The 27414-nt window shown below is 44.8% G+C and overlaps 1 protein-coding gene across 4 annotated transcripts in view; it reads left to right on the forward strand.

Moving 5' to 3' along the window:
* The first annotated feature begins 533 nt into the window (after positions 1-533).
* FUBP3 (far upstream element binding protein 3) overlaps positions 534-27414 on the forward strand; it is a 38423-nt gene continuing 11542 nt past the window's right edge. For 2 of the 4 annotated variants that reach the window (XM_017810299.1, XM_017810302.1), the window contains exons 1-13: positions 534-648; positions 7725-7830; positions 13853-13903; positions 14388-14421; positions 15982-16031; positions 17579-17650; positions 18339-18396; positions 20975-21137; positions 22030-22128; positions 24097-24201; positions 24595-24697; positions 25372-25472; positions 26494-26635. In XM_017810299.1, coding sequence (XP_017665788.1) covers positions 556-648; positions 7725-7830; positions 13853-13903; positions 14388-14421; positions 15982-16031; positions 17579-17650; positions 18339-18396; positions 20975-21137; positions 22030-22128; positions 24097-24201; positions 24595-24697; positions 25372-25472; positions 26494-26635 — 1177 coding nt within the window. In that variant the 5' untranslated portion in view covers positions 534-555. The remainder of the gene's footprint in view (positions 649-7724; positions 7831-13852; positions 13904-14387; positions 14422-15981; positions 16032-17578; positions 17651-18338; positions 18397-20974; positions 21138-22029; positions 22129-24096; positions 24202-24594; positions 24698-25371; positions 25473-26493; positions 26636-27414) is intronic. The other 2 variants (XM_017810300.1, XM_017810301.1) reach the window with 2 other exon arrangements.

A 27414-nucleotide genomic window follows, 5' to 3' on the forward strand; every position in this document is an offset into this window, starting at 1 on the left:
AATGGGCAGGGATGGGGTGGAAGGGGCAGGTACAGGATGGAACGGGCAGGAATGGGATGGCAGTAATAGGGATGGGAAGGAACAGGCAGCGATGAGATGGAAAGGGCAGAAATGGGATATTACAAGTAGGGACGGGATGGAACAGGCAGGAATGGGTTGGAACAGGTAGGAATGGGTTGGAGCAGGCAAGGGCGGGATGTTACAGGCAGGGATGGGATGGAATGGGCAGGGGTGGGATGGCACAGACAGAGATGGGATGGAAGGGGCAGGGATGGGATGACAGGAGCAGGGACAAGAGCACGGGTGTTCCCGGTCGTCCCGCCGGGGGTTCCCCTGCTCTCCCCTGAGGGGGGTCCTCTGGGGGGGTCCCGCAGGGGGCGTGCCCTGCGCTGGCCCCGCCCCTCTCCCCCACCCAATCCCCTCCCCGCCTGGTTCCAGCGGCCCCGCCCTTCCCCGCGCGCCCCCTCGACGCCCCGCCCCCTTAGGGCACTTCCGGCGGAAGCGGGGGGCTCCTTCCCTTTCCGGGCGCGGGCCCGGGCGGAGCGGGCGCGGGCCATGGCGGACCTGGCGCAGGGGCAGGGACAGAGCGCGGCCCCCGTGGGCATCAAGCCCGAGGGCTTCGTGGACGCCCTGCACCGCGTCCGGCAGGTGAGGCGCCGGCCGGCGGGCCAGGGGCGCGCGGGAGGGGGAGGTGGCGGCGGCGGGGGCGCCGCTAGGCCGCGGGGCTGAGGAAGGGCCGCCTGCCTCCTCTGTGCCCCCGAGGATGTGCGGGAGGGGGGCGGCCCGCGGCCGTCTGGCTCTGGGCTGTGAGGGGGGTGGGCTGGTGTTAATGTGGGTTTTAAGCGGGGCCTTGTGCGGGAGGCTGAACGATGGATCGGCTGGAGAAGGGAACGGAGCGGGGCAAGAGTCCGGAGCACCAGGAGCGGCTGAGGGAGCTGGGGGGGCTCAGCCTGGAGAAAAGGAGACTCGGGAAGACCTTCGGGCTCTCTGCAACTCCCTGACAGGAGGGGGAAGCCGGGGGGGGGTGTCGAGCTCTGCTTCCAGGGAACAAGGAACAGGAGGAGACGACATGGCCTCAGGCTGTGCCAGAGGGGGTTAGGTTGGATATTAGAAGGAGTTTCTTCCCAGAAAGGGCGATAAGACATCGGAACAAGCTGCCCACAGAGGTGGTGGAGTCCCCATCACTGGAGGTGTTTAGGAAAAGACTGGACTTGGCACTCAGTGCTCTGCTTTAGTTGACAAGGTGGTGATCGGTCACAGGTTGGAATTGATGATCTCAGAGGTCTTTTCCGAACTGATTTGTTCTGTGATTCTGTGAATACAAACCTTAGCAGTGCAGGAGCTTCACATTCCCTCCAGGGAGGGAGGGAGGTGCTCCCCAGAGGAACCTCCGAGCTTACATGGTGCTAAAATGGTGCTAAAATGGAAAGTTTCAGTAAAAGTGCCCAGAGCTTCAGGAACCAGCACCCTTGTCTTCAGCACAGGATATTCCAGGTGTTTGTATGCTCCTTGATTTGTGGGAAGTGCCTCCAGGACAAGAAGCTGCTGCTCACAGGGCAGATGTTGTGGTGGTTCATCACATCTGTTCCATGTCTGTCCCAGGTGTTTGTCCCACCTCTGAACAGGTTGTGCTTTACTTTTGTTTAGTGACTGTACCATAACGAGATGTAACACCAGGACCACAGCCCAGCTGGTGCTCAAAGACCCTGACTTTATTCTCTCCAGGTGGGAGAAATCTCCTTCTGTTGCCCAGACTCCCTGTGATTTCGCTGAGAAACCTCTGGAGAAACTAAGCTGGGCCCTGAGACCTCTCAGATGCTCTCTCTGATGGGACTGAAGTGCTTTGCCCTGGCTCTCAGCTCACCTGTGAATCAATGGTAGATCAACACTCTGCACCTTTCCAGGGACACCACGAGCTGCTCTGCTCTTGGGTCTCTGTTTTCTTCCTCAGCACAGGCAGGTGGGGTCTGAGCTGCCTCCCTGATGAGGTCACGTGTCACTTCTTTCACTAGCAAAGCCCCCTGGCCTTGATGTCTGAACACCCAGGATTACCTGCCTGATGCAGTTAAATTGAGGGGTGTTGCACTCTGCTTGTCTCGACCTGGTTGTCTGTTACTGGAGGCCTCTCATTGCAAAAACATCTTTTTGAATATCTGGTAATATTACCACCTGCTAGCAGCTGAATAACTCTTTTATGTAAAAGAAAATAATTATTTGCTGGTACATTGCAGCTGGTTGGAGTTATTTTGTGAGCATGTTTCAGGTCCAGAGGAGGGACATGATGTTGATGAGGGGGTTGGAGCACTTCCTCTACAAAGACAGGCTGAGAGAGCTGGGGCTGTTCAGCTTGGAGAAGAGAAGGTTGTGTGGAGACCTCACAGAACCTTCCAGTGTCTGAAGGGGCTACAGGGAAGGTGGAGAGGGGTTCTTCATCAGGAACTGGAGTGATAGGACAAGGGGGAATGAGTATAAATTGAAAGAGGGGAAATCTAGGTTAGATATTGGGAAGGAATTCTTCCCTGTGAGGCCCTGGCACAGGTTGCCCAGAGAAGCTGTGGCTGCCCCATCCCTGGAAGTGTTCAAGGCCAGGTTGGACAGGCCTCGGAGCAACCTGGTGTTGGGCTAAAATGGAGCACTAATGGCAAATTGATCCAAATTTGTGTTGCCTGGGTGCTGTCGTTGTGTTTGTGGGGTGAATCTGTGAGCCCCCAACAACCCACATGTGAAGGAAATGGAGCAATAAATACTTCTGTGGTCACTTACTTGATTTTGTTGTTCTGAAGTTCATTATACTTGCTGTGATTACACTGCATGTGCTGGGTTTCCACGAGTTGGTCTGAGCTGGAAGATTTCAGCAGCGACCTTCCTGCTGCTTTTTTGCTCTGGAAACGAGTGTGCTGGGAAATGTGGGCTCTGCACGTGTTTGTGGGAGCACAGTGTCCTAAATTTTTGTGCAGTGAGTTGTTTGCTGACTGCTGAACGTGATTTTTTCCATTGCTGTTTGTGGGATGAAAAGAGCTGTTGGAGTGCTAAAATATTTCCCCCTGTCTGTGAAAGTACTTGATTTAATCTAGTTTTGTAGAGGGTTTGTAAGGGAGCAGGTAGTCTTGTCCTGCACAGAACTAAATTGTCACTGGTGACTTGTTGCCAAAAGTCAATGAAGGTGGCCTTAATTGCTCAGGGGATGGATATTTGCCTCACCACCCAGGCAATCTGTGATGGAAGTTCCTGGCTGAGAATCAGGTGGGATGTAGAGGCAGTTACATTTACACATTTACACCCAAGACTTCTGTGGAGGTGCTGGCAGAGCTTTCACCAGGGGTGTTTAATGCTGTATTTGCCTGAGCTGTACTGATCTGGTGTGGAGATCTCAGCTTTTGTGCTGGTTTTGGCCTTTGCAGAGTATTCCTTTTGCTTTAGGGGGATGAGGGAAGCAGAGCAAAAAAAACTTCAGTCATAGTTCTTGTCTCAGGGGTTGGTACATCATCCCTGGCTTGATGTTTGAGTCTTTCAGGGTTTAATGTCACACATAAGAGTAGTAATCAAATTTTCTAAATTCAGTTTTTGTGAGAGCCATAACACTGTAATCAGGCTGTGGAATACAGTGCTTGGTTATGAATAACTAAACAATTCAGAACAAGGAGGACTTTCCTGATCCAAGGAAAGCAACTGCATTCCTCAGAGCTGCTGGGATGTGAGCTGACATAAGAATAAGAAACCTGGAATACCTTTGAAAGAAATTATTTGTACATTGCTTTCAGTGTTTGTGCTGGACTTGCCTGGATTTTTTGTGAATGCTGAAATACTTGAGATTTATGAATAATTACTTCTTTAAGGCAGTACTGGGGCTTTGAGATGATCTGTCCTGCATCTTCTGCACCACACCTCAAGTGAGTGGATTAGTGGATCATAGGTGGGGACTGATCTGCCTGGCTGCTCCCAGGCAGGGTGGCTTTTCTTCTGTGGCATTTTGGGGTGGGAGAGAGAGAGAGAGGATTTTGCTCCCCTTTTGAGTAATAGGATCAGAACATAAGCAGAGCTGTTAGTACTTTGGACTAAAATTAATTTCTCTTGGACTGGCCTTTTGTTCTTATTGACCAAAGAGCATCTGGCTTGGTGCTCACCCTCTCCTCTCCTCCTTGGCAGCCCATTTCCAGTGCAACACTTGGGTTTGCAGCTCTTCCTTCATGTGCTGGTTTTGTAACCTGCCAGATGTACTGTCTGAATCCCAATTTCTGGGAATGCTGGGAGGAGGAAAGGCTGAGGCTTGGTGAGCCTGTAGTGGGCCATTTTGGGTACCTCAAAAGTGGGTGAACACCCTGAGACTTACTGAGAGTTAACGAGCTGCGTCTTTGAAATCCTTTTCTATATCAGGCTCAAACTTCTAATTTCCATGGTGAAGGAAGGGTCTTAGATGACCCTATTCTTTACCCCCTCGCAGAGTCATTTTTCAGATCATCCTCAGATAGCTTTAGGGCTTTGCAATTGCTTTAGTATTTAATAAAACCACCTGTGATATGAAACTTCAGCGGTTGTGGGAGGTTTTGTTGCTTCCTCCAGAGCTCTGGAGACACCAACTCCAGTGTTGTGCTCAGCGAATGGGAGGAGCAGCACGAGCACTAGAACAGCCTGAAGGGTCAGATGACAGGGCCTTATTGTTTTTTTTTTTATTCTGCTAATACCTAGAATTGGTGATTTTATCAGTTGCTGTTCTTTGCAGGGCAGCACCAAGAGGTTTTTCCTAGAAGCTGGGCCTGTCCTCTTAAAACTGAATTCTGCACATGTTTGTGTTTGAGCCCTGCTGTGCTTAGCAAAGAAGCTTCATATTTAAGTGGGGGGTTTATTACACCATTTTTAATGTCTGTTAAAGGTATAGAAGGATAGAAGTGCAAGGTATAGGAAAAAAAATGTGTCCCTCACACAACTTTGTGGAATCCTTGTGTTTTTCTTGGCTTTACCATTGCAGTTTGTAGCTCGGGTTTGTGCTGTGTCCTTTAAAGTCTTTGTTGGAGAGCTTGATTTTGGGGAATTTAGGTGCAGGAACAGTGATGCTTTTTTTCCAATGTATTTCAGAGCTTGGTAAAATGGATGTGTTGTGTTAAGGGCAGAAAAAACCCCAAGACAGACATACAGCAGGACAAAAGCAGTGGCTAACAGCGGAACATTACTCAAGGTCATTTTGGCAGATAAGGGCTAGGTCTGCTTACTTTTGCCATATTCTGATTTTTGTGCCTGCCCCCTGCTGAACCTGTCCTAAAGACTGAGCTTCCCATTTTAAGTCGAACATGAGAAGTTAAAATGTATTTTAACTGCCACATGTACTTTGAAAGCTCAAGCTCTTAATTTTGCAGGGTGTTTTTTTTTTCCTGCTGTAGTTGAGGTGACATGTTGTCTGCCTGTAATCCCGTGGCAGCTGGAAGGCTTTAGAGATAAGGGTGCAAGTTTAAATAAAGGAGAGGGGCGGGGGGGAAAAAAGAGGAAAATATCCCAAAAGCTGATAATGTAAAAATTGCTTTAACACTCTTGCTTTGCCCTCTACTTAGAGGGTTCTGTGCCAGGGTGGTCATGGTGTGCAAAGCATGAGTGGGGGTTTGCAAAGCTTCCCTGCATTGGGAGCAGCCAGCCTTGGTACCAGGGAGCTGCTCCTGCACACCCTTGTACTTCAGGCTGGCTTCCTCTCCTAGGCCAGCTTCCAGTGTCCAAGACAATTTTTTTATTTCCCTGGAGCGTGTGGTGGGTGATTTCACCTCCAAACTATCACTCATGACTTACAGGTAAATAACTACTAATAGAGAGAGAGTTTGTGAAGGGGATGTTAAAATCAAATATCCCTAAACATGTCAGAGTGTGTTATACCTGACACTGTTCCTTTTGGTCTACGTTGTAATAGGTGAAAGGTGCAAATAGATTGTTGTAAAATATATTTTAAAATTTCTGTTTCGGTGTTGAAGTAGTCAGAATACATCTGTGGTCTTGGTACCTTCGTTAAATCCTCCACATCCCAAATGTAAGGGGAAAGCATGTGGGCAAAGGGCTGGATGCATGGATGCAGTACAGCACTTAACAGAAAAGCAAGGCATCCCCTGGCAGTCCCTCATGGAGTGCCCAAGGTGTGGTAATGCTTTCAGAACCAGCTTTCTGGGGGCTGACTGGAGATGATGATGTACAAAACAGTTGTCATCAAAGTTTCACTGCAGGATCATTGTGCTGGTACCAGAGGAGGATTTTACTCTCTTTCTGGCATTTCTGACACGATGAAGTTGTCGACTTTCTGAAAGGAGACAGGACAGAATGGAATATGAGGAGAAAATGGTCCAAACTTGGAGCCCTTTTCATGCAAGGCATTGAACAAAACGTTTCCTACTCTCTCCCTAAAATCAGTGCCCTCAATCTTTCAAGATTATTTCAAATAGCTTTTTTCAGCACCCTGTGGTTCTGAATCTTGGCCAGTTGTTTATTCCACAGCAGCAGAAGGTAGTGTCAGCAACCAGAGTTGCTGTAGATGTCTTTCTGTTGCAGTAACACGCAAATTTTAGAAACACCTTTAGATGTAATTTGTCATTTAAAACACACTGTGTAAAATGCTCTTTCATCTCTTCCTGTTGCTTACTCTCCGGTGAAATCCAGGTATAATAGAGTGAGATCAGTCTCCTAGTAAAGATCCTATGCAATGGTTTTCTTCTTGCTGTAAAAGGAAGCAAATGCTGTAGAATACACTGTGCTTTATATTTGTGCTGTAACTACTTTGTTCTGCACTTGCTTATTACAGCAAAGTACTTTATGCAGGCAAGAGGTGCTGTGGGACTGCAGTTTGCCTGTCCCTGGGAGGGGGTGTTAACTTGGGTGCAGCATCCAGGGAATGCACCTGTATGTTTTTAGGGTGGGCTTACACCAGTTAACTCAGAGAGCAGGTGGAAGAACTCCCAAATGTCACTAGAGATGAGATCAACTTTTCATTTTTATGAAGTGATGTTTAGGTGTGTGCCTCAACTTGTTTATTTGCTTACCTAAGTCCCCTTACTGTGATACCTGACTGTCTCCTCTTTCATGTAAATAAACTCCTTGCTCCCTGGCTTGGCAGGGAATGGCAGTTCCCCCTCTGGAAGGGTTGGAAGTACAGGCAGCATTAGTTGTGTTTGTGCTGTACTGACCACTCCAGGAAATGGAAACTAATTCTGGGCTGATGGTTTGCCCACTGGCTTATTTCTCATACAGCAAACAGAGTGATCCAGTCTCTTTGACAGGGAGTTCCCAAACCTGTGCTTGTGCTGTGTGTTTTCACATTCTCCCTCTGCTCCCCCATGGATGTGTGAGTGTGCATTTCTGGGTGTCTGGATCTGGACACAAGAGGAATTATGTGTCCTCCCACACAGCTCTGGTGGTGGTAGCTTGTCCAGGACAAAGTTGGTGAGCTAATTTGAACCCTCCTCTCTGCAAGATTTAGCTTGTCAGCTATCATCGAGCAAATAATTCTGAATATAATGTTCCAGGGAGCAAATGCCTGCTTGTGATCAGGAAGAGGAACTGGGTGAATGTGATCTTAATTTAAGCAAATATTAAAAGCAAGCAGAAAATTGTTTACTTTACAAAAGAAACACCTTGTTACAAAGCCACCTGAAAGAAGCTTGGACTGGGGTCAATGTCTTATTGGGAGAAAGAGTGTTTACCTGTGGTGGCTGAAACTTGAGGTATGCTAATCAAACTTTTATCCCCTGTTTTTATAGATTGCTGCTAAAATTGGAGATATTCCTCACTTGAATAATTCTACAACACTTGTGGACCCGTCAGTGTACGGTTATGGAGTGCAGAAACGGCCCCTGGATGACGGAGGTAAGCTGGCTGTGATTAGTCATCCCTGGGGATGCAGCTCCTGAAATTCCTCCATGGAGGCAGCTGTCTGCTTTAAGGATGGAGAACACATCTTTCTGTGTATAAAAATTTTATGCAAGATTCTCTGTGCTGTTTAGTCTCATCTAAAGGCATTAGCGTTAATGTGAAGCAATTCTTTGTTAATTCATGAACTGTGTGAATTAGCAAAAAAACTGTAATTTAAATCTTGTTCTGTGGTAGTTAGAGAAGGAGGAGGATGTGCTTATTGGGCCTGTGCTGGAGCCCCATGTATAGGGTGCCAAATGCACATAGTAAAGCTGTTCTTCCCCGTTAACCCTTATTTCCTGGGAGCAGGCAGTGTGTAGGAACAGCATTACTTGTGTTCCCTTCCACGGGTAGCAGTGGTCACAGCACAGGAGCTGAGTTGCTGTCAAAAATTTTGGTTGCTTTGCACATCAATTTTAAGGAGAAAAGGTATTGATATAAGTTGATGCAAGCTTAGCTTTATTCATTGTTTTTCTTTAAGAATTCTGAAGTCTCTGAAGCTTTTAACGTTGGTCCCAGCCAAGTAATAGTTTACTGAATGGAGCTTATCTGGTAACTGTAATGAGTCAATATTGCATGAAGTGTTACAGTTTTAAAATAAGCCATTAGTGTCTTATCTTTGGGAACAACAGAAATGTTAGAACAAGAGTTTTCTGGTTTTGACAAATCTAATGGTATGCATTGTTACAAGAAGTGTTTAAACTGTATTATCTGCTGCTTTAGAGCTGCAAAGAGCTCACCTTTACTTGTGGTTGATTATGACAAAAACGAAAAACATGGCTATACCTTCCTTTTGCTATTTGCTCTAGTATTTTTCCTGACACAGGTAGCCCTGCAGGGTGATTCTCTCCCCCATGGATATGTTCAGGAATACTGAGGAGATAAGCAAGGCTGCTGCCTAGCACTTTGTTTTGAAAAAACCTACTTCTGTCTGATACAAAGGCTGAAAATAACTGCACGTCTGCTCCTCAGTCTGAAAGAACATGCTGGAGCATGGGGAGAAGTTTCTTTTATGTGGAGCCCCTGGCTTGCAATGTTACTGTTTTCTGAACACATGCCACCACCCACTTCTGTTCTCTGCTGTTGGCTCTGTCTGAGCAACAGGTTGCTGCTCCTTCGGTTGAGGGTTTTAGGAAAGGAGGGATTTGTCTGGGACTGTATCTCAAGCTGGAGGATCACTGTATCTGAGAAGCAGGAGATCTGGCAGTGCTGGTGGGTGCTGGTTCTGCAGGGGAAGGTGCTCAGTCATCACAGGCTGTGCACATTCCCTGTTGGGGAATGCTGAACAGCTCTGAGCTGTGTCTGAATAGCTTTGGGACACGGCTGTGGGTGAGAAAGAATAAAAATAGCCTTCTGGGAACCAGTCATTCACAACATTTGCCCTGCTTTCATTGATTCATCAGACTGAACTGAGAGATCTGACCTCTTGACAAAATGGGTTTTAGGAACCTGTAACATGTGAAATGGTTGTAGGGCTTAGTGACAGCACAGGTTAGACTTTGTACTTAAACTTGCACTGGTGAGCCATGAACTTGCTGAACCTTGTTTGTGTTGACACAGACCGTGTCAGCACTGTTGCAGTCTGGGCTATAAATGTACATTATTACTGGTTTCTTGTGCTGTGATACATAACTCCATGGAGCAGGTATCGTTCCTGGGGGAGCCTTCCAGACTGGCTGCTCCTGACTGCTGTATTCTTGTTCTGCTCACCCTGTGTTTGGTTCTGGACCTTGTCTGTAGCTGTTTTTAAAGCATTTTTGTATTTGCCCTTTGGTTGTTCATATACGTCTGTATATAGCTTTGTCACACTCCCCTTCCAAAAATCTGATCTGTGAGATCTTAGAAATGATGGAAGTAATATTTTTAGAGGACTGGAATTTCACAAAAAAACGGGAATTGTCAAGGTAGGAACAGGGATTGTATCGCTTCTTTCAGCTTTGGTTTTATTTCTAGTGGCATTAGCAAGTCCTGTACTGAGATACAGGTGTGTGATGAGCTCCCCACCTACCTGTGTGATACTCCTGTGCTAGTCTTTACCTGCAGCCTGGCAAAGCAACTCCTGAAGCTGCCAGTCCTCCTTGCTCTGTATGTTTGTGGTGTGATCCATATCTTAGTCTTGGGCTACCTGCTCTTGCTGCCAGGACATTAAAAGTCTATAATGCAGCTTTACCTTTAGCATCTGGAAGGTAGGACACTTACAGTAGGAAATCACTTTCTATTTGGAGGGGTGTCAGGATTGCATGTCCACACTTGTCTCCATTTTCTGCTTGTCTGTGAATCACAGTTTGGAGGCACTGTCAAGGAGCAATTGTGTTGTTACACATGCTCTAGAAATGTTACTGTGCAGGGGTTTGGATACCTTTTGCTGCTCTGGACAGCTTGGAAACAAATCTGGTGGGATATTTACCCCTGTATACTGCATGTTCACAGCTGGGTGCAGGTCTCACTGCTTCCTTATCCCCATGCAGCTCTTGGGAAATTAATGCTGTTGCTAATACTGCTGGAAAAAATTGGCTCCAGAGGAAGTATTTAAGGTGACAGGAAAACTGTCTGTCTTTCAGGACAATCTAATTCTTCCCGTCTGTTTTTGTAAACAGCTGCTGCTGTGGCTGGCTGGCAGCTTAGGAAGTGGTCTTAAGACAGGTGACAGTGCACTGATCAAAACAAATGCAGCTGCCTTTAAAGCATTTCCAGGAAAAATAGATTTGTCATCGTGTTGGAAACCAGAATGTGAGTGCTTTTTGCACTTCCCTTAACTTTAACCCTCATCTGAACCCAAGAGCTGTAGGCTCAGCCCTGGTGACCTGGCCTGGGGGTGTTGGAGCTTGAGACTGTTATTCCTCTTTTCCCTGGCTTCTTTATTTCCCCTTTCTGGAAACAACTTTAGAATAATCCTGAAAATATCTGTAGTACAGGGAAGAGATCAGGTTTATTGTACTGCTCCCAGGAAGTTGTATCCAGCATTTCTGTGGCCACTTGCAGGGGTTAATGTTTCACAGCAAAGGTGAGCATGGGACAGGTGAGTCCTGCAGAGAGACCTGGTGGCATCTTGCCTGTGGCTGCTGCTGAGGACAGATCCCAGCAGGCCAAAGGCTTCCCCTGGCCTCTGTTCTAATTAATAGCTCCCTCTAATTACCAGCACAATTTAATAAATTTATTTGATGCTAAATAATCTTTAGAGAAGCAGCCTCCTTTTGTTCATAGGAAGCAGGGATCCAGTCTGCTGGAAAGAGACTGATGAGAATGTTACCTTTGTTTGCCCTGCTTTGGGCTGCTTTCAGGGAGTGTCCTGTGAGATCTGTAGGGTTCAGCAGCAGTGTTGCAGCTGAGGGCTGGGGCATCCTTTGATTCTGGGAAAACAAAGATGAGAGACCTTGGAGAAGCTTCACAGACCACCCCCCTCCACCCCTTTCACCTCCCCAAGCTCCTCTGGTGCACCCAGATATGAAGATGGCCTGTCTTGGTGTAATAACATTTCATTTTTGTAGAACTGAGAGGCTCAAACACAACATGATCCAGTTGTACAGAGGACTTTATTTCTTTGCTCTAACATGTTTTCAATAAAAATAGTGGTGGGAGGAAGGAAACTTTATCCCCATCTTGCTGCTGGTGAAAGTCAGTGCTGATGCTCCTTGACACCTCTGCAGCAGCAGTAGGACCAGGGCAGAAGTCCAGGTCTCTTGGCAGAAGGTTAGCTTAATGCACAAAATGTTCTGCAAAATTGCAACTTTACAGATGGTCATTTTTTAAATAAGGCAGTTTAAGGGAGGGGAAAAAACACCTATAAAGATTTGCAGTGGAGGCAGACACAAAAATTATTAGGTTTTGACCACTTAATTAAAGAAAAACCTTGCAGTATTTAATGATGAAGAATTAGGTTAACTAATCTCTTGTAGCCTTCTAAAATTTATGATGGTAGCACTTTGGTTCAAAAGTATGAAATGCAGCCCTGTTCCATTGCTCTCTGGGAGATGTGTCACTCTGATTTTATTCTAGCCATGAAGGTATTCTTGACAAGATTGTATATTCCCATCATGCACATTAATTTAGTGGGAGGCACTGCTCTGTTTTATGGGGTGGAAAAAAAATCCGCATTTGTTTTGAGTGTCTGTAAGGTGGAATTCAGTTAAGGTGAAGCCTAAAGCAGAATGAAGAGTTATCAACCAGCAGGTGCCATTAGTAGGAAATTGTGCTGATTTTATTCACTGTTTTTCCTTATTTGCAGTAAAATGACTGCAGTTACAGTTAAATTGTACTCAACAGATGTAAAATGGGGAAATATGTACGTGGCTTGTCAAGAGTTCAGCCCCCTCCTTGGTGTGAAGGGAGACAGTGGAATGGTGCATCAGCTTTCGGAATTACAGCGAGCAAGGGCTGCCCCAGCCCTGCCTCTCTATTAGTCCCTGTTTCTCAGAGCAAAATGGGCATTTTGGAGAAGGAATGGACCTTTAGGTCGTTTTTTTTCCCCACCAAAACAGAGAGAAATCATAACTGACTGGAAGTAAATCGTTTCCAGTTCTCTCCGTCTGCCTTCAGTCTCAGCTCTTGGAGAGGTTATCTGTGAAATATGGAAGGAATGGTCTCTCACATAAGCTTTTATGGCATTATTTTTTTTAAGTAATTTGTACAATAAACCTACATTAAGGCTGAAATCTGCCTGGAGTGGTGAATGGCTTATTATGGTTGGATAGTACTTGGAATGGGTTGGAGACCTTGTTACATACATCTAAAGCATTAATTCCATGACTCCTTTAACTTCCCGTGCTCGTACAGGTTTCCCCTAAGAAGTTGTCTTTTTCAAGTGTAGGATTGTGTTACAAAATGAAGGCTCTTCCCTTCCTTGCATGAACTTGGGTAGTTGATTATAGGATGTGTATCTGTCTCATAATTTGTGGGCAGCGGCTGCAGCGAACAGGCTGCTCAGAGCTGCCACGGTGAATGGAAATGCCGAGTGAATATTTAAATACAGCCTTGCACAGTTAAAACCACTCTTCCTGGCATCTTGATAATGAGTGGCCTTGGCTGTGGCAACCCCACACTACACCAACAGCCACCAGATCTACTGGGTGTACTAAAAATATCTGCAGTGCGGTTTGGGGCAAGATTCTGAATTTGGTCCTGTTTGCTCAGCTCCATGGTAGGAGCTTATCAGTCAGAGCAAATAATCCCCATTACATCACCTACCTTTTTCAACTGCAATATTCATAGTTATCAAATTAGAGCTTTTTATATTCCGGATGAGAATATGCAAAGACAAATGTAGCAGAGTCAATAAAGCAGCAGTTGTCTTATCACCGAGCTGGGGAGAGTAATAAAATATATATGCTGTCAATATTATGGTCCAGAACTATTACGAAGGTATTGACATGCAGCAGAAATACAGTATTGACTCTCTTTGTCTATTTTCTCTGAGTAAAGTGTTTGGCCACAAACTTTATGCATTTTTCTACTGGGTTTAGAGAGTGTGAGATGCATCCACTTTCTTTCCCTGCCAGCTGATTGCCAATTTATTTCAGGTCAAAGAATGTGCAGCTTGCTGCAAGGTAGTTTGGAACAGCATCTTTATTATCACAGCTCACATGTTGGCCAGCTTCATTTGTTTTGCTCCCTGTGCCCTCCAGACATGCAATATAATCTTTCAACTGGTTGTTAGCACCAAATGGTCTGGTTTTTAGCTGGTTTGCTGCAGGCAAAGTCCAGTAGGAAGCTCAGCAGGGAACGTGTTCCCACTTTGCATGAGTTGGTCTAATGATATTTTCCCTATTAACATTTGGAAGAAAGATCTAATCTGTTGAGGTTGGGGGGGGAGAGAAGTCTGTCTGAGGGGTGTCAGTGGGGAGATAACCGATCATAGGAGGCCCACCAGAGAACGTGGCAGAAATGCCTGCAATGTGTGTGTTCAGGAACATGTGTTTGGTTGGGCTTAAATACTGTTTGGGTGTCACGAGGTGACTTAACAGACCTATTCCTTTAACAGGTCTCCGTGTAAGTGGGCTCCATGGAGCACAGATCAGAGACACAGAGAGAAGTATGTGCCAGCGGTCCCTAATGCTTTTGGCCTGGACTGAGTGAATCTCTGACTCTGCTCAGCTTTTATTCTTGTTTTTAATACGTGCCAGTCTGCTTGAAATTTCTCTTGTCCCTCCTCCCTTTTTACTCTTTTTTTTTTTTTTTAACTACTTTGGGCTTAATTTGGGAAGGGGGGAGGTTAGTTGCAGGGATTTGGATTTGGGCAGGCAGGATTTTCTCCCATGACTCTCAGCATGGGGAGACACGGATCAATTCCCTATCCTGTGTTCAGCTGGACACTGGGTTATGGTGTGTGTTGATCAAGAAATCCCCTCCTGTTTTGTACCACATAACGCATTCATTTCAGCCACTGAACCTAAATTACTGTTTTGCTTTTCTTTCTTTTTTGATGAAACGGTAAGAACTCTTTTTCTGTAGGGATGAAGTTAGTTTATCCGTGCTAATGCTTTGATTTTTTTCCCTTTTTTCTCTCTCTGCCACAGTAGGTAACCAGTTAGGGGCCCTGGTACATCAAAGGTAAGCAGTGGGTTATGTTTTATTATTTATTGATCAGTTCTAATTGTTTATTGATCCACCATCTGTAGTAGTGTTAGGAAGTCAGAGGTTGAGAATGTGGAGAAACTGTCAGCTTGGGTTTTCTCCAGCCTGGGCTATTTGTTCTGATGAAAAAAAGAGGAGTGGATGTGAAACTTGGATTTGTCTCCTGTAAATCTGCAGGACCAAAAAAAAAAATAAATTCTCTCTCTTTTCCCTTCCCCTGCCCTGGCAGGGGGCAAAAAAGAAAAAGTTTAAAAAGGTCTGGCATTTTGACAAATGGTGGAAGTATCAAACAGATGTGTTATTGTTGTTATTATTATTATTTAGTTTTGTTGATGTAATATGACCTGGGATGACTCCTTTGTCAAAGATGGTTTTAGGAGACTGAAGCAACTATGAGTTGTCGTGCAGCACATCTTAGCATCTAATAAAAATGTCAAATTATCACTTTTTCTCAAACCCTGGTCTTGAGGTGTTGTTTGTCTTGTTTTGAGTAGGAAGGGGGGAGAGCTCTTCTAAAGCTGCATTAGCCTGAAGGTGAATAGTAGTGCATTTCCATCCTGACCAGCTGTTTGGGGCCTCAGCAGAAGGGACAAAAAACGTGCATGAAGACTGTAGAACCTTGAATTTTTAATGGTTAAGTTAAAGCTAATGTCCAGCTAGAACAGCCCAGAAAGAGGTGGGCAGTGTTAGTACTTTATCTGCAACTTAACTAATACAGTGTGTATTTTATACCTTCCCTAACTGATCAAAAACAAAAAGTGGGAACATTTTAAAATACCTCACCACAAAACGTGCATTGAATTTACTATGCAGGTGTTTCATTGCTGAACAAACGGTATAGAGTGCATATATGCAGATTTCATATTCATTTTGTTGTGTTTTCCACAAGACAGAGATGGCATAACAAAATAACCAAGTTAATTCCTTTTACAGCCAGGTCTTAGGAAACTGCTTTGGGTGCTGTTTTGAGACAGAGCCACATTGAAAAAGTCCAAAGAGCAATAGATATGGAAGTGTTGAGATAATAAGAATTCAGAGGATAATTAAAGGCAACTTTTATTAATTCCAAGGAAAAGAATGATAAGGACAAACAGGCAAAAAAAAACCCCAGAACACCAAACCAGTGAATATTGGAGGGGGGTCATGCCAGGACTGGCTTTGATTAGTGTGTCTTGGGTAGAGCATATCCAGATCAGTTGGCAGATGCTGCTTGGAAGGTCTGGGCTCAATATTAAGGAAACTTTGCCTTTTTTTTTTTTTTTTTTTTGTTAAACCTGTCTGTAAGAATGACAAAAAGAGGTTTTTCCATCAGCTCCATTGAAGATAGCAGAGATAGACTGGAAATGGATCCAGCATAGGAGGAGTTGGGTGACCATGAGAGGGCCCTTCAGAAACAAATGATTTTGACTGTGGTGTGTGCAGAATCCTTGTGCTGAGCCCAGCTTTCATGGCAGGGATGTAATTGTCTCCAAATTGTTCTTTATAATGACTATTTGATGGGGATTTCTTCTTTTCTTTTTTTTTTTCTTCTTTTAGGGCTGTAATAACAGAAGAGTTCAAAGTGCCTGATAAAATGGTTGGATTTAGTAAGTACCTTGATGCTTTTGATGCTTCTTGATGTGTTTCCTGTGCAGGAATGCTGTTTATTCTGACACAGGTTTTTGTGCTTACTAGCCTTGGATAAGCCTTGTTTAATGCTGTCTTCGTGGGGACCAGAGGATCTGTGTTTAAAATCCAGATGCAAACTGCATGGAAAAGTTTGGTGTCCCTGTAATAAAAAGAAGAGCATTTGGTACAAGTTACTAGGAGTTCTAGTGATTTTCTCCTTTAAATTCCCATTAGCACAATACATAAACAAGTCAAAAGTGAATTTATTTCCCCTCATTGAAACATTTTACTTTGAGTATGCAAAACCATGAGAGCTGAAGAAGGGAACCATATTTTAAATGTTAAAATATGAGTTGACTAAAGGCAAGTTAAACAGAATCTTAAATTTCTCCTACATTTGCTGCAGGGAAACACAACCAGATGAGAATTTTTGCTGCATTTGCATTCCTGATACTGTTCTCTTTCAAGCTTGATCCTAATTTCTCTCTTCCTCTTAATGATCATTACTCTTCCTTTCAATGGCACCTCCTGCTGATGTGTTACTACAGTGATTGCATAGACTCTTCCACTGCTGGGTCTCTGTGTATCCCTTCCAATTTGATATATGGAGAGTAAAAAGGAAAATAACAGGCCGTGATAATTACCCCATAGGGCGCCAAGTTTTGTCCCGACTCGAAAGACACCATAAGACTGTAACTCAAATTCCTGCAAAGGAAATGCTCACTCCTCTCCTGCCAGACCTCTTTATTTATCAATCCTGGTGCCACATGTGGGGCAGTGTTGGAGGGATGCTTGGCCCTGGAAGAGGGGAGCTTTGCAGGCATCATCTCTGTGTTCAATGTGGTCCTGGTTCAGGGGCACACAGATGTGGGGGATGCAAACCCACAGCTGGGATGCTTCTTTGGGAGCATCCTGAGCCAGGCATACCTGTTTGACTTGACAGTTTTGCTCTTTTTGCAGTCTGGGAAGGGTAGGAATGGGTATTGGGACAGTCTGTCCTCTGTGTGTCTCATTGTGAAACAGCAATGTGTCGACTCTGAGAGTTAAGGGAGATGGATTTTTGTGTTCGCTTGAGGTTGATGGAGCATTTCAGGATGTAGTTCTGTCTAAATGCAGACCAGCCAAATAGCATGGCCATTCAAAAATGGCAGTAAACCAGGAATTTTAAAGAAATAAAAGTCTCTGTGTTTTTTAGTCCCCCAGATAACTGGCTTATTGATTCAGGCTGAACAAGATGTACTTAAATTACTCTTCTAGCCGCACTCAAACTAGTGCCTTATGTATTTCCTTTCCAGTGCAAGACAGGGTTTTTGGTTTGTTTTTGCAAGCAAATAGAATAACTTTCAGCAGTATTTTAGTGGTTTTTTTCTGCTGTGATGAATTTGATCATGCTGTGGATGTCTCTTCTGCAATCCTGGAGTCAAACTGTTCCTTTATAGATAGCTGCAGAGGAGTAAAAGGGGGAAGGTGCTCTGCAGTTACCTGGGAGAATGGTATGTTCTGATGCTTGTTGAACTCATTTCAGTAATCGGCAGGGGAGGAGAACAGATCTCACGGATTCAGGCAGAGTCTGGCTGCAAAATTCAAATTGCTCCAGGTAAGAGGCTCTTTGTACGGTGGGTGAACAGGTTTTGATGTTGAAGGGTGTTGTGGCCATTAGATCAGGTACTTCCCATGATCCCGGTGTGTTATCACCATTAACAGGGATACAGGCATGGGAGAGCTGTTGTGGGACCCACCTCCCAGCCAGCAGAGAGAACAGGTTTGTCAGGTGGTTTGGGGAATGGCACAATGCAAATGGAGTACAGTGCAAATGGACAGTCCATTTTGTTGGGTTCCCTCCTGGTGGTGCCACTTTGCTCAGCTCTGTGGTTTGCCTCTGACTAGTCTGGTCAGCTCCAAGTCCTGGCAGAAGACATTCCAGGAGGGTGGCAGCAGCTCTCCGTGCTTGCTTTGCATCATAAAATGGGACCATCCACCCAAATGGGATCATTGTTCTGTGCTAGTTTGCTTTGGAGAAGGCTGTGCTGCAGTGCTGTACATGGAACTATTGATGAATGTCATCTGAGTTCTTACCCCTCCCTCTAATTGGTGGGGAAGGCTTTAAAGGAATGCAGACATCCAGTAAATCATTTAAAATATGTTGATCCTGGATGTCTTTGAATTCTTTTAGCATGTTCTGCGTGCAGGGGGGTGTTGCTTCCATTGGTGCTTGATAGTTACTGAAACAGCTGCCACATTTTTAATTCCATGTATTACAAATTTTCTTCTTGTTTCCTTTGCAGACAGTGGTGGGATGCCCGAGAGGCCCTGTGTACTCACCGGGACACCAGAGAGCATTGAGTGAGTTCTGATTTCATTTCCCTCCTTTTTCCTTCTTTCTCTTCTCCCTAATGCTGCGCTCTGTCAGTGGTGCTACTTGGTTATTAGCCACACCAGCAAATGTTGGCCTAGAGAAACTTGAGGGTCTCTGGAGCATAGAACCTCTTGGTCTGATGCTTTAAACCGTGCACCTCAAAGGCTTTTTTTTTTTTTTCCACTTGCAGTTTGAATCCTCTGCAGAAATTTCCTTGGAATTCCCCTCCGCAGGGTGAGGTTGCTCTTAGGGCACCTAGGATGCAGTTTTCCAACTGCAGCTTTCCAGGATACTGAGCTAAGCTGTTTGAAGGGCACTTCTCTTCTCCCCTTCGCTTCCCTACTCCTATTGAGATGACCATCCTTCCAGCTGAAGAAGGGCTGCATGAGGCCTGTAAAGCCTGGAGGTGCCACTCCAGGATACCCTGGAGGTGTTGGTGTTGTTGCAGAGCAGCATGAGGCCCACTGGGTGCTTGTCTCTGCATCGCTGCCAACAAGAAGCAAAGGACTGAACCCGAGTCTTGATTCTGCTCCTTGCATGGTAGAGACACGTGGCCAAGCCCGCAGGGATTTCTGATCTTTAGTCCTATAGAAACTTTAGGGACAGTGTTTCCTCCCTCCCCCTTCCCAGGAGCTGAGTTTGAGACTCTCACAAACCAGTTGAGGACCTCCTGCTGGAACTGGATCCAGGATCCTCAGGCTTACAGGAACACACTTAACATATGGAGCTGCTCTTTCTCTCCCCAGCCTTTGGGTAGGTGGGTTTTTTAAAATCCATCTGGAAATCTTTGAGTTGCATTTGATAGTGAAAATACATGGGTGCAAAGACTGTCTCTCTAAAGAGAAGACACTCATCATTCTTCCATTCTTAAGAGATCTAAGGGTACTTAAATCTCCTTATTCTACCATAATACTGCAAGCAGTGAGCCAGAATAAATATAATTGGCAGACTCACATTATAGGGCAAGCGGTGTCTTCTTGCTGGTATTGAAGTGCTTTTTCCCCCTTTAGCAAAGGATATTTCAGAACAAGAGCAAAATATTAAAAAGCTGGGATGCCTGATGCAGTTGGGGAAAAAGGGGGGAGAGTTATAGTTAAGACTTCATGGTTCTGAAATAAGCAGTTAAATGTCATGTCCTTTAAATAAAACATTAATACATTTAGAAGTGAGAATACTCAATTTGTGAAGCAGAACATGGACGTGGAATTAGGTGAAATTTAATTTACTTTTGTGCTAAAATTCTTGTCAAGGTGGTTGTTTGAAGTATTTTTTCAGACTACTTGTAGAAAAAGAAAATGAAGAAAGGAAACCAATTAGATGTCAGACTTCTTTGAGAAGGGTTTTGTGAGAAATGTTTTCATTAGTTATATCCAGTGGCAAACTAATAGGGTTAATTTCCAAGTGACCCCTTCTCATCTGAAATATGTTGTGTATTAACTGTTGTGGTCTTTATATTGTGACTAGAAGAACTTTGTGCAAAATATGAAGATAGATAAATAAAACTCTTTAAGACTTCTCTAGAATATTTGAAGTGGGCTTCCAGAAATTCCACCTTTTCCCTTGTTTTGTGAGAAAGACGAGAGCAAGGGGTGCTCTGCTCTGTGTGCAGCCTCAGCACCACCCCCTGAGCTGCCTTGGGTGAATGTCTGCTTGAAGGGGTGACTTTGTACTGCTTCCTCAAATTCCCAGAGAGAAGGCAGTCATTCTTAGGGTGCCACAGCTTGGTGTGAAGTGGAGAGAGGGGAAGATGCTGCATTGGAATGAGCAGGGAACCAGTGAATTTCTTTGACTTTCAGAAGGGTGTTGGGACAAGGGCAGGAATGGGATGTGTTGGTATAGGAGTCATCAAGATGAGGGGCAACCCTGTCAGTTACCTCTGACGTGCTAAATATTTTAGTGGAGGGATCTTTAATCTCCCAAATGCTTCTTTGTGTGTCTCTTCTCACCAGGAGTAGAAGAACCCAGTCTTTCACTGCTGGCTGCTGCAGTATCCTTGCCTCACTTCGCGGTGTAGCTTCAGCACCTACTGCTTGGAGCAGAGGCTGTGTTAGGACAGTGTTCTGGTGCTGCTGGTAAGAGCAGGCAGAGAAGAGCAAGGCAGTTGCCTGGGACTGATCAGAGAATGGTTAATCCATGGGCTGTGTTAGTGTCAGAGCAGTGTGTACGTTTTGTCTTGACTGAGAAGGAGAACAGAATTTGAGTTTTACCAAATACTGTATGTGTTAGGAAAGTTCAGAAGCTAAAGCATCTTCACTGAAAGTAAGCACCCCAAATGCTATAGTCCAACTATTGTCCTTAACTTCCTAAGAGGTCAGAGCATGCTGCTGCTCTTTCTTCTCTCTTCCCCTTTCAAAAATCAAACTGCTTATTAAGTAATCATGATAGGGGAAAATAGATATCAAAGAGTTTAAAAAAAAAAAGGCAAACATTGTGCTGACTATGGTTTCTTCCATCTTTTCACTTCTTCTCCTCCCCCTGATCACTTTCCATTCCGATGGTTCCTGGTCTCTTGGTCACGTGGAACAATGTTGTCTAATGGTTGTTTCCCTCGATTCTTTTCCAAAGACAAGCAAAACGGCTACTGGGGCAGATTGTAGATCGCTGTCGGAACGGACCTGGTTTTCACAACGATGTTGATGGCAACAGTACCATTCAGGAGATTTTGATCCCGGCATCCAAAGTGGGTCTAGTCATCGGCAAAGGAGGTGAAACAATAAAACAGTTGCAGGTGCGCAAGATGCATTTCCTTTAGGGCTCCTCTTCCCTACTGCAGCTTCTCTAGATCGACAGGAGCGGGCTGAAATGGAGAGCTTTAGATGCTCTAACCTTCTCCAGCAGGGACTACTCTTCTGCCTTCAGAGAGCTGGACTCAAATCCAATCTTGTGTTACAAACAAAATCGGTGTGGCCCCAGCTACGCAGGTAGTGGAGTTTTGCCAGAACTGTGACAGAAACCCATGTGCTGTAGATAACACTTGCTGTGAGCTGTTCAGGAGGGGATCCTTGTAGCCAAGGAAGGGCTGTGTCTGCTCTGCTCTGCAGTATTTTTAATGCCAGCCATGCTGTTGTAGAGTGCTGTGCTTCTCTGTTGCATATCTGTGATAAAGCTGGTGTGTGTCATCTTTTTTTTCCTCATCCCACCCCTTTCTAATTAAAAGTGTTGTGTTACGTATAAACTATGTTCCTAGACATTCTTTATTCCTCCACCTGGTACAAGTTTTTAAAGAGTAAAGGGTTTTAGAAAAGCATCTATGTCAAAAAATGTAGGGGTTTTGAGTGCCCTGGTTAGACCTCTGTCGTAATAGTTTTGAGGCTGGTCACACAGTAACTGTTACATGCAGACAGCTACAGATTTTGGAAAGGGTTGGAAAATCAGCTGTCAAGGTAGAGGGGGTTCTCCTTGCAAGGATTCAGCTATTTGAGAGCTTCAGGAGTGGCACACTTTCTGGCAGTCCTTCACACTCTAGGACTGTTACTGAATTTGTGCTATAACTGCTCGTGAAGAGCTAAAGTAGCATTCTGTAAAGGTGCTGATTTCACCTACGTAATGTTGAGTAACCAAGATCTAGTCCCTTTTTTCAGGGACTCTGCTTAGCAAAGTGCTCTGTGCTTTTTCTTCAGGAGCGAACGGGGGTGAAAATGATCATGATCCAGGATGGTCCTTTGCCCACTGGAGCAGACAAACCTCTCCGTATTACTGGAGATGCATTTAAAGTACAGGTATGTAACACAAGCGAGCGGTTGCACCAGAGAACTGAGGAGAAATTTAAACTTCAGTGTATTTGTGAGCATCTGATGGAGTCAAATCCAACTGTAAAAGTAATAATCCATGCTGGTTTTGTTCTGTAAGGTTGAGTAGAGCAAGTTAAAACACCAGACTAACTTGTTTACAGCATAACCTAGGAGCTGTCATTCCACATAAATATTACACGTGGGTAGGAGTAGAGATGAGGAGGGTTTGGAGAAAGTAGCTTTGAAATGCTTTCCAGTCTGTGTGGCAAAAAATCCCAGCTCTGTCACTTGAGCAAATGGGTTCTTAGTGAGTGACTAAATCACACGTTTGAGACAGTGGACCTTCCACAAAACTCTCAGACAGCCAATTGACGCAGGTAATTAAAAGAAACTATCCCAAAACAACTCCTGAAACCAAGGGGTTTGCTTAATATTGGTACCTCAGTGTGCTTGTGTCAGGGTTCTACAGACCTGGACATACCTGCGGTTCAAACTAAAACCCACGATCGGCCGGAGACTGGAGGATTGCAGCCTGATGGGAGCACTTGAATTAAAGCATTAAAGTTGAGCCATGGCTAAACTTCTCAGCCATGGTTTCACTTCTCAGCAAGTGCCTTTCATACCTTGCTAAGTACTTAAATCTAGCTTAGCATTCCTGTCTCCAATAAAAGTAGTTCTGTTTCATAGGATCTCCCTAATCATAAATTGCTGCAACAGTTGATGTTGCTCGGGGACAGTGTGTTTGGGTTGTATTTTTCAAAGATCTTATTGCAAGATCTAATACTTTTTTTAGATTTAATACTTTTTTCCCCCCAACATTCTTACTGTGGAGGTATAGCTGTGCAGAAAGGAGTGTAATGGCAGTCTGGCTACTTTTAACCAAATCGTACTTTCAGTGCTGCCACTTCCCAGGTGGCTTCTGCCTTGCAAGATTTGCTCTTGTCACATCTTCTGTGCCATATGTCACTCCAAGGAAACATGGAGACTGCACGGGCTGGAAGATCTTTGAGGCACTTAAAGTTGAGCATGCTTAGAAAGCACTCAAGAAGCATGGTGAATCCTTGGGTTTGGTGGGATTCTGTGGATACTGCAACAGTGGTTCTTAACCCCCTCAAATCCCTATGAAATCCCTCCATCGCCCTTATTTCTGCCTTGACATCTCTGAAATTGATGTTGTTGTTTCCTTCTGTAAAAGATACCCTGGAAACATGGAAAATATGTAAAAATTTAAGGAGTTAGATTCATCACTGTCCCTCAAGCTAGGAAATAGAACCCAGGTGTCAAAGCTTGACTGATAATAAAGAGAAACAAAGGCTTGGGTTTGACATGTAGGCTTTTTTTTTTCCTTTTTTTTTTTAATGGTGACTACTCTTGGCTTATTTCCAAGGTACCCTTTTACTAGCTGGGCTACATGCAGGCTTGTGAATGGCCTTGAGGGCTCCCAGTAGGTAGGAGGAATAGTCACTTGTCTCAGAAAACATCTTGCTGGATTGCTGCGGACTTGGGCTTAACTTTTCACTGAGACAGTAAGCTCACTGCTGCCCACCTGCCTCCTTGGTACGTGCTCTCTGGCTCTTGGTGGACGTGATCTCTGCTGTGCTACTTCAGCTTCTACCTTACTATACTGATACCCAGTAGGAAAGGGCCTTCACTTCCTGTAATCTAAAAATAGAACAAAAAATCGAAGATGCTTTAAAAGGTAAAGGGCCTTTTTGAAAGACTGGAGGAAGCAATTGCACACAACAAGCTGCCACCTTATGCACTCGGCAGGTTTTGTCAGACGTGGAAGATGCCATCAAGATCTCCACTGACTGTGGTAAAAAGAAACCCTAAATCAAAATGCTGTTCCCGTTAAGGAGGTGGAGATCCCTGTGCCTGGAGCCACTGTCGAGGCCCTAACACCAGGAGGGCAAGCAGAACAATTTTAAGCTAACTGTAACTTCTTTCCCCATGTAGCAAGCGAGGGAAATGGTACTGGAGATCATCCGAGAGAAAGATCAGGCAGACTTCCGAGGCGTGCGCAATGATTTCAGTGCTAGGATGGGAGGAGGCAGCATAGAGGTACGTTTCCGTCACGAGTGCTCTGCTAACCTCCCTGTGGGGTGGGCAGTGGGTGGAAGTCATCAAACTGCACATGTAACATTGTTTTGAAATGCATTGTGTTCTTTTGCCAGAAGAATTGAGTCTGGCCGCGAAGAGGAGGAGTTCTCGTGGACTCCCAGATGGCACCTTTCTAATTGTCTCTTTTTTTTAAGCTGCATTCTTGTAGTGCAGAGTTCGTTTAGTGGGGAAGGAATTTGTGGCCACCTGTTTGTTTTTCTCTAGCAATGCAGTTCTGTAGCCTGGAGCTGCCTAACATGGCCCGTCCTCAAAGTTAAAGAGCATCTCCTTGTAAAATCAGAGTCATTCAGTCTAGTTCTCTGAGCTTTCATACTCCTTTGCCTTTCCCATCAGGTCTCTGTGCCCAGGTTTGCTGTTGGAATTGTGATAGGAAGAAATGGAGAAATGATCAAAAAGATTCAGAATGATGCTGGAGTTAGGATTCAATTTAAACCAGGTTTGTGTGAGGATGGAGAGCCGTTACTTTCTGACCAGTGTTCCACTTTGGGATTGCTAAAGTGAATCTGAGCTGAGGTTCCAGCAGCTTAGGCTTTCCTCATTTACAGGTGCATTGTTCTCTTTCTGAAACCCATTTAAATATGATGTGCTGCCTCCTCATGCACTTCTGGTTTTCAGAGAGTAAGATTATATACAGCTCATTTGCAAACATTAGCTGTCACAACAGTCATGTCTTGAGTGGTAACTGTACGGATAAACAAAATAACAATAACAAAAATCTTTTATTTCCTGTTAAAGAATTCTCCTTCAGGACATTAAAGCCTTTGGGGATCAGGAGTTGATTAATTCTGAGTAACTTTCTCTGGGTCCTTGGCTGTCTGATCACCTATCAAAGCTGCCTTTTGTCCTCTTAAAATTATATCAATCTCTTTCGTGGCTTTTTGACATTTGAAAGTGTGTTTTCTTTTGAGTGTTGTTCCCTCTGCAGTGTGGGCTGGGTTTTGTCTTCTTTCAGTCCAGGGAAGAGGGGCTGAAGGTGGAGGGAAGCAGTAGCTCCTGGGATAGTTCTGTTGTGTGAAAATGCTGCCAGCAGTGGTGGTGCTGGAAGGAAGCTTGTGTTGGCGAGTAGATGTTTTCTCCTTTTAATTTGGTCTTTGCCACCTCTCTTCACAGATGATGGGATTAGCTCTGAAAGAGTTGCACAGGTCATGGGGCTTCCTGACAGGTGTCAACACGCAGCCCACATCATCAATGAGCTCATCCTCACAGCACAGGTGAGTTCGGGAAAGAGCTTCTGTGGGAACATATGGGAACTTAAGTTGTTTGGAAATGGTGACCTGGTGGAGTGGAGTCACATCAGGCAGTGACTGGAGGCTCTGCTCAGACAGCAGAGCATTGCCAGCACTCAGTGGTGCCTCCTCTTCAGACTCCAGCCCTCTGGTCTGGTGGGAGGGCACAGGAGGGTGATAAATGTTCAGGTATTGAGACACTGTGCTCTAAGACACAGCAACATATTGCATTGCCCAAGAGCAAGAAGTACAAAGGTGGGTGAAGTAGTAGGGCAGACTCATGAAGGAGGTTGTATATTCCCTTTTGCATTGTAAGAAACTAAGACTTTAGGCCATATCAGGTACCTGAACATAATTTGTCCATCAAGGTCCATAATTTGTCCATCTTGATAACTCTTCTTGCCCAGGATCTGGTTTGAATGCTTGATTTTATTAATTTTTTTAATAATCCACTGAAGTTTTGAGGTCTGTTATGATAGCTCTGACTGCCCATGGCTTTTTGATTTTGGAGAAATCAGTTACCCAAAATAGGTACGTCCTTTACATGTCTTTGAACTTAAAAGCCTCCTCTGGAAGTTCTGGAAAATGTGAGTTTCAGCTGACTAATTCCAGCAGTTCTTTAAAGGATTGACACTTGAAAGGGTTTGGAAGCAACTCCTGTGTGTGTCTGTGCCAAGATCTATTGTTTGCTTTAAAGAGAGCCCCCATCACAGACTGAAAGACCTTTAGTAGTTGATGCTTATTTATAGGTTTATTTCAGAAGATATATAGGCATGCATTTAAAAATATAAATATCTTCCTGAGTCAGGAAGGCAACTGTAACCTACATTACTTGGCATTTCTTTAAAGTGCTTCAAAACCTTCAGTGTGAAACTGCTGTCCAAGAATATCTTAATCCAGCGCCACTGATTACGAGCCAGTTTAACTTACCTTGCTTTATTTTGTTTTCTAATGTGCACTGGGGCCAGCAAAAAAAACCACTGATACACTTGTTTTGCCTTGGAAGGAACGAGATGGCTTTGGAAGCTTGGCTGTCGCCCGAGGAAGAGGCCGTGGCCGTGGGGACTGGAGCGTCGGAACGCCCGGGGGCATGCAGGAAATAACCTACACGGTGCCAGCTGACAAGTGTGGGCTTGTTATAGGCAAAGGTGGGTTTGGTGACTCCAAATACCAGAGCTTGCAATCGTTCCCTCTCAGGATGGTCACGTTCTTGCTGCCTGACAGTGAAGCTTTGGAGTTTTCTGTAATTGTAGGTATTTAGTGGCCGGTGAATGCAGCAGAGGAATAAGCTATAACCGCTTGTGGTTGTTTTCTTTGTGGTGCTCTCACTCATAATTGTACTCTCCAGGCCCTTGTTCACAAGCTGTAAGAGAGGCTCTTCATGCAGAGCTGTCAAATAAGCTTGTTATAACAAGCAGCTGGCTGAGAAAAGGCAGGTTCATTTGTGGATTCTTTTGATATAGAATTCGTTTAAAGGACAGTTTATCAGGGACAAGCAGAGCAGTCATTTCATCATGCTGGATTTCTGAGAGCTGTGTGATGAGATGGAAGGTCTCTGAGTGTGGTAATAACAGTAGCTGCTTCCAGCCACATACCTGAAGTGTGTGATGAATAAAGTGAAGTAGCAGGATTTGTCTTGTCTACATCTGGGCTGGCACCTGACCTGGTGCACCTTGGGAGCATGTTCACTGCCATGGAGGCCCCTTGGCTGCCTTAGCCATTGAATCTCTCCATGCTAAGGAGATGGAGGAGGAGTCATCAGACCTTCCTCTCAAGGACCAGGACAACCCCACAATGGTTATGATTCTGAGCATCAGCAGCAGTCTCAGTTTGTCACAGAGCAGGAGCTACACATGGAGCAGTACTTAGGGTAGAGCCAGGAGTAGAAGAGCTCTGTTGCTCTGAGCTGTTGTGATGTGTCTGAGCT

This window comes from Lepidothrix coronata, unplaced genomic scaffold (assembly GCF_001604755.1).
Source record: "Lepidothrix coronata isolate B3197 unplaced genomic scaffold, Lepidothrix_coronata-1.0 Scaffold28, whole genome shotgun sequence".
NCBI lineage: Eukaryota > Metazoa > Chordata > Aves > Passeriformes > Pipridae > Lepidothrix > Lepidothrix coronata.